We start from the raw sequence: 12,594 nt of genomic DNA, 5'->3' as shown, positions 1-12,594 counted from the left end.
CAAGAGTTTACAAAAAGTGTTTAGACTAATTTCTAGTCTTCATGAAAAACCAATCCAATTTAAAAATAGCATCACAAAGTCTTCAACTCATAACAAACAGTAAATTAAGGTAATTAAAAAAAGTGAAAACTTACCCGCTTATCTGCTTTCTCTCTTTCCTGCAACTCTCGCTTTTCTTCACCCATGACAACACATCTTCACCCTCTGAATCAGATTCTCCCAGACCTTTTGTTTTACTGAGGAGCAAATATATAATCCAACTTGTGACATAAAAATACTGATTATACATACTGGGTACATGAAGCCCAAATGAAGATGACTCTAACTGTACATGACAAATATGAGCATTACTAACAGAAAATGACAGAAGTGTAGCTCTCACAGACAGGTTTTTAATAATGATAACACTGTTATAGAAAGTGCTGGAAGTTTAGGGCTTCACATACACAGGTTATATATAGCACTATTACAGAAGAAAATGACAGACACTAAGGTCTTCATGTATACAGCATCATTACAGAATATAAAAGCTGGATGTTCTTTGACACAAGTATGAAGTAACTTCTTCCAGACCTTTTCTGGTTCCCAATGATTGGATTGAAATTTTCACAATTCTATTAAAATTTGAAAAATTTAATAATGTTTTGTTTACCTTCTTTGAAAAGTTGATCTATTTCTGAAGCTTTAATGAACTATTGTTGTGAGATATCTATTTAGCATTTCTTACAGATGATGAAAATACTGAAGACATAATTTAACCAGTGAATGTTTGACACCATGCGACAAAATTTAGAATTATATAATAGTTTCTTACTAAAGATTCAAGTGAAGGTGAAAGATTTTATAGTTTAACATAAAAGATATATATATATTTGGTTCAATAAAACGTGAAACCTGGCAAGAAAAGGTATTCAAGCTGGATCCTTAGATGATACACAAATGAGCATTGTGAACAATTTAACCTATCTCTAATGATCAAATAAAAAATTGTAAAAGGTGACATTTCAAGCCAAGGTTCAGGCCAGGGAACACATAGTAAAGCCACTTCATTAAACAGAGGTACTAGTAATAATAATTTACAACTTTACATCTAAAGTCAAATATATAAAAAAAACAACATCCAATTAATCAAATCAAACATAATACCAAAAAATAACGACAGTCTGTATTACATTAGGCACTCACTAAAATCCTTCAAGTAATAATTTGAATCTTTCACTGACATCTATATAATCACTACAGGGCAAAAAAGTTAACAGTTGAATTGACAAAAAATATAGATGTTTCCAATCATGCATAAGTGTTTTTATTATCCTACTATTTATCAACATTTTCATTGTTAAGCCAGACCAATTGCACATTACAACCCTCATTGTTAAGCCTGACAAATTACACATTACAACCCTCATTGTTAAGCCTGACAAATTACATATTACAACCCTCATTGTTAAGCCAGACTAACTGCTCATTACAACCCTCATTGTTAAGCCTGACAAATTACACATTACAACCCTCATTGTTAAGCCTGACAAATTACACATTACAACCCTCATTGTTAAGCCTGACAAATTACACATTACAACCCTCTTTACAACATACCAATCTTCTAAGAAAACCCACCTTAATTTATCAGCTATTTTCCTCTTTTCTTTCTGAATCTTTAACTTTTCACGCATAGTTTCTTCCTTTTTTTTATCCGAAATGTTTTCCGTCTTAACAAACACTTCTTTCCTGTCTTCTTCCTCACCATCATTGTCACCATCAGCTTGCTCGAGACCTGCACAAACAAGAAAAATCTCACCACAACCAATACACGTTTCTTTAAAACAAAGTTACAAATTTAAACAAATAGAAAATAACGTGTAATTTTACGCAATCTGTTTAATTAGCTTCATCTTACCAGGTATTTCTTCTTGAAGTTGTAATGGCTTGAGGCCTATCTTTGCTCTTAATTTACTACAAAAGAAAAACATTTATTGAAACACTTAATATTTTTGTAGGTAATAAACATTATAAGATTTCAAAATTTTTTTTTTTTTCATAAGAGAAAGTGTTTTAAACCTTTCAATAAAGATTTACAGAATTTGATCGACCTTGTAGTGTACTCCACCAACTATTTACATAATTTAATCCAACAATTCTATTATCAGTACATGTTTATAAACTTTGCATCAAAAGTATTAGAAACTAAGCACTTTCTTGCACTGAAAATCTACTTCTAACAGTTACTAAATCTGATCTCCTTCTCTTCTATAAGTATTGCTAAAAAAAATTCATAATTAGCACAACATTCAATGTACCCCATCAATTTTGCACCTTTTCTCAATGTGTGCATATCACATCACTACTTTCCACCAATAACACTGCACCATCTATATTGGCATAGCTATCTCCCTCTGCTGTTCCTGCTCAATATTCACTTCCAAGAATTGGTAGGATCCAAACGACGACCAATAGCGGGGAGAAAATGTGTGAGGAAAGGTAAGAGTCTGTTTATTTGTGGTATCATCTTACCTCCAAAACTGAAGAGACTGTTATAGTCACACAAAAGAGAAACAAGAGGAAAGCAACTGTCCAGAATGGATGGATGAGCTGCAAGATGAAACAGAAGCCCAATTCTGGAACAGTTATGCACTTCACTCTCAAAGTAGGAAATTAATCTTTTATGGCCAGGAAAGAAAGGATGTGCACAAGTACAATCTATTCTGAGAAGAGCAACCAGTGGTAAAACAGTATTAGCTGTGTACATTCCTAACCTAAACGACACAGATGAGGTTTCATAACCCAAATTCTTCACTCAAGGTATGGCAGGGATAGACAGCTATCCCATTCTGCTTTAGCCATGCAGTCCACAGATGGTGTGGTCTGGAGTGGAAATGTTTATAAAGCAGTTATCATAAGATAGATAACTCTCCAGCAATCTTGTAGAATACTCCATCTCATTGGTGAGTGTGCAAAGCCACAAATGAGTTAAAGAATATTTTGTCAGGCACCACTTGCAACAGAGCAGGATCTGTGTGATGAAAAGAGAAAAAAAATATTGTGCATACCCCCAAGAGTAGGTGTAAATAAAATAGAACAATGTAGGGCCCTGACCAGAAACAGAAGTCTATTGAGGTCAGGATGGGGGTAAACATGGAAGATAGAAGGGAAATAAGAGAAAAGGAGAAACAACCCTCCAAAATTGCCACAGTCTGAGGGAGAAAAAAGATAGGAAGAGTGATAAAAGTTACATAAAACATCAATGGCAAACAAACAAAGACTGGTAACATCCACAGACTGAGAGACGAAAATAGGTCTGAAGAGACAGATAAAACAAGGAGCATGGGAAAGGTGGTGTAAAGGAATACAAAGTTAAGGCATGAAGGACCACATTAACGTCCCAGTCCGGAACAGTAGGAATGCTTGGGGGACCTCTGAATCTGGAAAGAATGCAGAAACACAGTGAGAACAGGGGAAGTATAAAAACTATTGTATCTAGAAAAACAGAAGGTATGACGGAGGACTGCTTGATATCAGGAAAGTAAGAAGACTGAAGATTCCACAATCAAACAACATGGTAAGAAATTGTCACCTTAGCCACAGAAAGCTTGTTGGCAAGACTGATAGTATACTTCTGTGGAAGACGAACCTATGGGAGTAGCTAAAACTTGTGATAGAATACGTCTGTGGAAGACGAAGCTATGGTAGTAGCTAAAACTTGTGATAGTATACTTCTGTGGAGGTTGAACCTATGGTAGTAGCTAAAACTTGTGATAGTATACTTCATTGGAGGTTGAACCTATGGTAGTAGCTAAAACTTGTGATAGTATACTTCTGTGGAAGACTAAGCCATGGTAGTAGTTAAAAAGGAAGCCACTCTACTGAAGCCTAATCTTCAGATCACTGATTATCTTCTACCTGAGAAACATCATCACTTGAAAAACAGATGCTGCTAGCTGAACATATAAATCTAGCTGCTTAAGTATTAGAACCTGCACTTCCTCCACAGATACAGTCTTACCAGCAGTGTTCTCAACTGTGAGAGGAATATATATAGGTGATATACTGATCACAAATTCATACCAAGATCTCTGATAATTCAATAACAAGAAATAGATTGAAAAAACAGTTGAAACAAGTGACTGCTTACAAAGTTAAACAAAACTGTTGATAACAAAACTGAAATGGCACAGAAGAATGTTCATAAATGGTCACCATAGCAGAGGGAGACAGAGTTGTGCATATTTAGGTGGCACAATACTATTGGTGGAGAGTATTCACATATGTACATCTTCAGAAATTATGTAAGTTTGAAAGGGTATATATACTGGTGCTTAATTGTGAAAATGTCTTAGCAATGCTTAAAGGGAAGAAGACAGATCTTTATCAGAGAGGAGGTAAGACTATTTCAGAATATTTCAATATCACATCAGTTTTAATTTTACATCCTCATACTTCTGTCATGTGACACATCTACCCTCTAATATTTCCCACTCAGATTTTATGACTTCAACAATAAAGCTTCTACACTAATGAATCAATTAGTAGCACAAACTGACACTATTCACCTTCTTGATCTGTTGAACTATCAAACACACCAGAGGCTCCCCTTTGTCTCTTTACATGCATTTTAAATCAATTATTCACACACACTAATTTGTCTGACAGACATATTTATAACCAATAGAAAGAGTACATTGTAGCATACATAAACCTTACAATCACTTGCTTATAATTAGCATACAAAAATTGTAATTTGTAAGAAGAACTTTTGATGTGTTTCGAGTAAAGTTATTGCTCCAAACAGTAATTGAATTTTTTAAGATATTTATAGCTCAGTCAGAGAGAAATATTTAGAGATGGCTAGAGAAGAAAGCCCTCGAATAGCTTGGCGCAGAATTCCAAACAAGCAAACAATCACAAAAGTCTGATAATCATATTTTGAAGAGATTCTATCTGGTGCCTAATATTTTTGGTATTCTAAAATTCATCTGAAATGTACATAAATTACTTTTTGGATAAACAATATAGTGAGAGAAAAAAACTGGGGTTACTAAAACATAGTTTATCAATGACTATATTGACGGATACATTTCTTTTGTATACACATTTTTTATCCGCTGTTATGTAGTTTTAACAAAAGTGACTCAAATGTTAAAATTATAAACTTCTGTTATGTAACAAGGGTTAAATGTAAAGAAATTCAAAAAAGCAGTTGATAACAAAACGTGTACTACAGTATCAATGTTGTTTACCCTATTGCTGTGACGAACAGTTGACAACAAAACATGTGCTACAGTCTCATTGTTGTTTTCCCTATTGTTGTAAAAAGCAGTTGATAAAAAACATGTGCTACAGTCTCAATGTTGTTTACCCTATTGTTGTGAAAAACAGTTGATAACACAACATGTGCTACAGTCTCCATGATCTCTACCCTATTTTTGTGAAGAGCAGTTGATAACAAAACATGTGCTACAGTATCAATGTTTTTACCCTATTCTTGTGAAGATCAGTTGATAACAAAAATGTGCTACAGTATCTATGTTGTTTACCCTATTGTTGTGAAGAGCAGTTGATAACAAAACATGTGCTACAGTATCTATGTTGTTTACCCTATTGCTGTGAAAAGCAGTTGATAACAAAACATGTGCTACAGTCTCTATGTTGTTTAGCCTATTGCTCTGAAGAGCAGTTGATAACAAAACATGTGCTACAGTCTCTATGTTGTTTCCCTATTGCTGTGAAGAGCAGTTGATAACAAAATATGTGCTACAGTCTCAATGTTGTTTACCCTATTTCTGCGAAGAGCAGTTGATCACAAAACATGTGCTACAGTCTCAATGTTCTTTACCCTATTGTTGTAAAGAACAGTTGAAAACAAAACATGTGCTACAGTCTCAATGTTGTTTACCCTATTGTTGTGAAGAACAGTTGATAACACATGTGCTACAGTCTCAATGTTGTTTACCCTATTGTTGTGAAGAGCAGTTGATAACAAAACATGTGCTAGAGTATCAATGTTTTTTACCCTATTCTCGTGAAGATCAGTTGATAACAAAAATGTGCTACAGTATCTATGTTGTTTACCCTATTGTTGTGAAAAACAGTTGATAAAAAAAACATGTGTACAGTCTCAATGTTGTTTACCCTACTGCTGTGAAGAACGGTTGATAACAAAACATGTGCTACAGTCTCAATGTGGTTTACCCTATTGCTCTGAAGAGCAGTTGATAACAAAACATGTGCTACAGTCTCAATGTTGTTTACCCTATTGCTCTGAAGAGCAGTTAATAAAAAAACATGTGCTACAGTCTCAATGTTGTTTACCCTATTGCTCTGAAGAGTAGTTGAAAAAAACGCTACAGTCTCAATGTTGTTTACCCTATTGTTGTGAAGAACAGTTGATAACAAAACATGTGCTACAGTCTCAATGTTTTTTACCCTATAGCTCTGAAGAGCAGTTGATAACAAAACACGTGCTACAGTCTCAATGTTTTTTACCCTATAGCTCTGAAGAGCAGTTGATAACAAAACACGTGCTACAGTCTCTATGTCGTTCACCCTATTGTTGGGAAGAGCAGTTGATAACAAAATGTGCTACAGTCTCAATGTTGTTTACCCTATTGCTGCGAAGAGCAGTTGATAACAAAACATGTGCTACAGTCTCAATGTTGTTTACCCTATTGCTGTGAAAAGCAGTTGATAACAAAACATGTGCTACAGTCTCTATGTTGTTTAGCCTATTGCTCTGAAGAGCAGTTGATAACAAAACATGTGCTACAGTCTCTATGTTGTTTCCCTATTGCCGTGAAATGAAAGAGTTGATAACAAAACATGTGCTACAGTCTCAATGTAGTTTACCCTATTGCTGTGAAGCAGTTGATAAAAAACATGTGCTGCAGTCTCTATGTTGTTTAGCCTATTGCTCTGAAGAGCAGTTGATAACAAAACATGTGCTACAGTCTCTTATGTTGTTTCCCTATTGCTGTGAAGAGCAGTTGATAACAAAACATGTGCTGCAGTCTCTATGTTGTTTAGCCTATTGCTCTGAAGACCAGTTCATAAGAAAACACGTGCTACAGTCTCAATGTTGTTTACCCTATTGCTGTGAAGAGCAGTTGATAACAAAACATGTGCTACAGTCTCAATGTTGTTTACCCAATTGTTGTGAAGAGCAGTTGATAACAAAACATGTGCTACAGTTTCAATGTTGTGTACCCAATTGTTGTGAAGAGCAGTTGATAACAAAACATGTGCTACAGTCTCAATGTTGTTTAACCAATTGTTGTGAAGAGCAGTTGATAACAAAACATGTGCTACAGTCTCAATGTTGTTTTCCCTATTGCTCTGAAGAGCAGATGATAAAACATGTGCTACAGTTTTGATGTTGTTTACCCAATTGCTGTGAAGAACAGATGATAACAAAACATGTGCTACAGTCTCTATGTTGTTTACACTATTGTTGTGAAGAGCAGTTGATAACAAAATGTGTGCTACAGTCTCTATGTTGTTTACCCTATTGTTGTGAAGAGCAGTTGATAACAAAACACGTGCTACAGTATCTATGTTGTTTACCCTATTGCTCTGAAGAGGAGTTGATAACAAAACACGTGCTACAGTCTCTATGTTGTTTACCATATTGCTGTGAAGAACAGTTGAAAACAAAACATGTGCTACAGTCTCAATGTTGTTTTCCCTATTGCTGTGAAGAACAGTTGATAACAAAACATGTGCTACAGTCTCAATGTTGTTTACCCTATTGTTGTGAAGAGCAGTTGATAACAAAACACATGCTACAGTCTCAATGTTGTTTACCCTATTGTTGTGAAGAGCAGTTGATAACAAAACATGTGCTACAGTCTCAATGTTGTTTACCCTACTGTTGTGAAGAACAGTTGATAACAAAACATGTGCTACAGTCTCTATGTTGTTTACCCTATTGCTGTGACGAACAGTTCATAACAAAACATGTGCTACAGTCTCAATGTTGTTTTCCCTATTGCTGTGAAGAACAGTTGATAACAACACATGTGCTACAGTCTCAATGTTGTTTACCCTACTGCTGTGAAGAACGGTTGATAACAAAACATGTGCTACAGTCTCAATGTGGTTTATCCTATTGCTCTGAAGAGCAGTTGATAACAAAACATGTGCTACAGTCTCAATGTTGTTTACCCTATTGCTCTGAAGAGCAGTTAATAAAAAAACATGTGCTACAGTCTCAATGTTGTTTACCCTATTGCTCTGAAGAGTAGTTGAAAAAAAACGTGCTACAGTCTCAATGTTGTTTACCCTATTGTTGTGAAGAACAGTTGATAACAAAACATGTGCTACAGTCTCAATGTTTTTACCCTATAGCTCTGAAGAGCAGTTGATAACAAAACACCGCAAGCTACAGTCTCAATGTTTTTACCCTATAGCTCTGAAGAGCAGTTGATAACAAAACATGCTACAGTCTCTATGTTGCTCACCCTATTGTTGGGAAGAGCAGTTGATAACAAAATGTGCTACAGTCTCAATGTTGTTTACCCTATTGCTGCGAAGAGCAGTTGATAACAAAACATGTGCTACAGTCTCAATGTTGTTTACCCTATTGCTGTGAAAAGCAGTTGATAACAAAACATGTGCTACAGTCTCTATGTTGTTTAGCCTATTGCTCTGAAGAGCAGTTGATAACAAAACATGTGCTACAGTCTCTATGTTGTTTCCCTATTGCTGCGAAGAGCAGTTGATAACAAAACATGTGCTACAGTCTCAATGTAGTTTACCCTATTGCTGTGAAAAGCAGTAGATAACAAAACATGTGCTGCAGTCTCTATGTTGTTTAGCCTATTGCTCTGAAGAGCAGTTGGTAACAAAACATGTGCTACAGTCTCTTATGTTGTTTCCCTATTGCTGTGAAGAGCAGTTGATAACAAAACATGTGCTGCAGTCTCTATGTTGTTTAGCCTATTGCTCTGAAGACCAGTTCATAAGAAAACACGTGCTACAGTCTCAATGTTGTTTACCCTATTGCTGTGAAGAGCAGTTGATAACAAAACATGTGCTACAGTCTCAATGTTGTTTACCCAATTGTTGTGAAGAGCAGTTGATAACAAAACATGTGCTACAGTCTCAATGTTGTGTACCCAATTGTTGTGAAGAGCAGTTGATAACAAAACATGTGCTACAGTCTCAATGTTGTTTAACCAATTGTTGTGAAGAGCAGTTGATAACAAAACATGTGCTACAGTCTCAATGTTGTTTTCCCTATTGCTCTGAAGAGCAGATGATAATACATGTGCTACAGTTTTGATGTTGTTTCAATTGCTGTGAAGAACAGATGATAACAAAACATGTGCTACAGTCTCTATGTTGTTTACACTATTGTTGTGAAGAGCAGTTGATAACAAAATGTGTGCTACAGTCTCTATGTTGTTTACCCTATTGTTGTGAAGAGCAGTTGATAACAAAACACATGCTACAGTATCTATGTTGTTTACCCTATTGCTCTGAAGAGGAGTTGATAACAAAACATGTGCTACAGTCTCTATGTTGTTTACCATATTGCTGTGAAGAACAGTTGAAAACAAAACATGTGCTACAGTCTCAATGTTGTTTTCCTCATTGCTGTGAAGAACAGTTGATAACAAAACATGTGCTACAGTCTCAATGTTGTTTACTCCATTGTTGTGAAGAGCAGTTGATAACAAAACACATGCTACAGTCTCAATGTTGTTTACCCTATTGTTGTGAAGAGCAGTTGATAACAAAACATGTGCTACAGTCTCAATGTTGTTTACCCTACTGTTGTGAAGAACAGTTGATAACAAAACATGTGCTACAGTCTCTATGTTGTTTACCCTATTGCTGTGAAGAACAGTTCATAACAAAACATGCCTACAGTCTCAATGTTGTTTTCCCTATTGCTGTGAAGAACAGTTGATAACAAAACATGTGCTACAGTCTCAATGTTGTTTACCCTATTGTTGTGAAGAACAGTTGATAACAAAACATGTGCTTCAGTCTCAATGTTGTTTACCCTATTGTTGTGAAGAGCAGTTGATAACAAAACATGTGCTACAGTCTCAATGTTGTTTACCCTATAGCTCTGAAGAGCAGTTGATAACAAAACACGTGTTACAGTCTCTATGTCGTTTACCCTATTGTTGGGAAGAGCAGTTGATAACAAAACGTGCTACAGTCTTAATGTTGTTTACCCTATTGCTGCGAAGAGCAGTTGATAACAAAACATGTGCTACAGTATCAATGTTGTTTACCCTATTGCAGTGAAAGGCAGTTGATAACAAAACATGTGCAACAGTCTCTATGTTGTTTACCCTATTGTTCTGAAAAGCAGTTGATAACAAAACATGTGCTACAGTCTAAATGTTGTTTACCCTATTGCTGTGAAGAGCAGTTGATAACAAAACATGTGCTACAGTCTCAATGTTGTTTTCCCTATTGCTGTGAAGAGCAGTTGATAACAAAACATGCGCTACAGTCTCAATGTTGTTTACCCTATTGTTGTGAAGAACAGTTGATAACAAAACATGTGCTACAGCCTCTATGTTGTTTAACCTATTCCTGTGAAGAACAGTTGATAACAAAACATGTGCTACAGTCTCAATGTTGTTTACCCTATTGTTGTGAAGAGCAGTTGATAACAAAACATGTGCTACAGTCTCAATGTTGTTTACCCCTATTGTTGTGAAGAACAGTTGATAACAAAACATGTGCTACAGTCTCAATGTTGTTTTCCCTATTGCTGTGAAGAACAGTTGATAACGAAACATGTGCTACAGTCTCTATGTTGTTTACCCTACTGTTGTGAAGAGCAGTGGATAACAAAACACGTGCTACAGTCTCAATGTTGTTTACCCTATTGTTGTGAAGAACAATTGATAACAAAACATGTGCTTCAGTCTCAATGTTGTTTACCCTATTGTTGTGAAGAGCAGTTGATAACAACACACGTGCTACAGTTTCAATGTTGTTTACACTATTGTTGTGAAGAGCAGTTGATAACAAAACATGTGCTACAGTCTCTATGTTGTTTACCCTATTGCTGTGAAGAGCAGTTGATAACAAAACAAATGCTACAGTCTCTATGTTGTTTACCCTATTGCTGTGAAGAGCAGTTGATAACAAAACATGTGCTACAGTCTCTATGTTGTTTACCTATTGCTGTGAAGAGCAGTTGATAACAAAACAACATGCTACAGTCCTCAATGTTGTTTACCCTATTGTTGTGAAGAGCAGTTGATAACAACACACATGCTACAGTTTCAATGTTGTTTACACTATTGTTGTGAAGAGCAGTTGATAACAAAACATGTGCTACAGTCTCAATGTTGTTTACCCTATTGTTGTGAAGAGCAGTTGATAACAAAACATGTGCTACAGTCTCAATGTTGTTTACCCTATTGTTGTGTTTAGTTACTTTTCCCAACAGTGAAAAATGTGGGTACAGTGAAATAGCTATAGTAGGTGTGGAAAATTGGAAGATAATTACAATTATTTTTCCAAAGAACTTTAATTGTTTTGATCTACACTCATCCAAAAAAAATATATTACTAGTTTCCAATTTCTCAACTTTTCACTTATACATACATTGATGTATTCATCACAGTTACTGTTAGGGTACAGAATACACAGAGAGAAATTTTATAAAGGTTTTACCAAAGGAACTAGTTATATTGATTTAGAGGCTTTTAGATATATGTTATATGGGAAGAAGTACTTTTATTCTGAGCGTGAAAATCACCTTTCACTCTAACTGATTCAGTAAAGGTTTCTTTAGTTCTTCTTACAAATCTTTAACAAAAATACTTATTAAAATATTTGAATTTTTGTGTGCAACAGATTTGTAATGCTTGATAATACTCTGTCCAATTTTGTGAAGAAACACCTGGCATGTTCAGAGTTATACACCTGGCACATTCAGAGTTATACACCTAGCATATTCAGAGTTTTATATGATTTTATGTCTACATGGTGACTTGGGTCAGTCAGATTGACCGGGTACAGGATTAATATTTAATAACAGTATCTGGTGTAATTATATTTTAACCTAAGCATAACCCTGTGATGTTGTGAAACTCTTGGTTAGTTTTCACAGCCATTCAGACATGCTTTTATTTTCACACATTAAACTATCTCCGAGATAATTGTAAGTTGAAAGAATAGAATTGTAGCTTTAAGCATCAATCTTTTGGTTTTTAAATTTCCATAGTTAATAATAGTTAACTACAACAAAACTATCGATAACACTTGAACATACCACTCCAACTACAGCTTCTTGAATATTGTGTGTCAACCAGATGAAATCTAGCATTACGTTACAAGATTAGAGCAAGTCAATATTTAGAGTAATATTTATAGAAATTAAAAATATTTTATAAAATCAGTAACAAACAGGACTGCAGAATAACGTATACAACAGGCTAATAATGTATACAACAGAATCATGAATCAAAAGCCAATGTGAAATGTATCTCTTCATAAATTAACTGGAATAACATTATGTACTAAATAATTTCTGAAAAGATATATTTTACATCTTTTATAAGTGATACAATGCTACCATTTTAATAATATAAAAAATATTATAAGCATAAGTACTCAAACACA

The 12,594-nt window shown here is 35.1% G+C and overlaps 1 protein-coding gene across 1 annotated transcript; it reads right to left on the bottom strand.

The window, feature by feature from the left end:
* Nucleotides 1–130: 130 nt before the first annotated feature.
* On the bottom strand, nucleotides 131–2,016 carry LOC143242350 (U4/U6.U5 tri-snRNP-associated protein 1-like). The gene is made up of 3 exons (XM_076485708.1): nucleotides 1,901–2,016; nucleotides 1,621–1,777; nucleotides 131–236 (listed from the first exon to the last, which is right to left on the bottom strand). The coding sequence occupies exons 1-3, from the start codon at nucleotides 1,971–1,973 to the stop codon at nucleotides 131–133; spliced, it is 336 nt and encodes a 111-aa protein (XP_076341823.1). The 5' UTR covers nucleotides 1,974–2,016.
* Nucleotides 2,017–12,594: the final 10,578 nt, after the last annotated feature.

Source organism: Tachypleus tridentatus, unplaced genomic scaffold (genome assembly GCF_004210375.1).
Source record: "Tachypleus tridentatus isolate NWPU-2018 unplaced genomic scaffold, ASM421037v1 Hic_cluster_2, whole genome shotgun sequence".
Lineage (NCBI taxonomy): Eukaryota > Metazoa > Arthropoda > Merostomata > Xiphosura > Limulidae > Tachypleus > Tachypleus tridentatus.
This window is presented reverse-complemented; position numbering and strand designations above follow the sequence as displayed.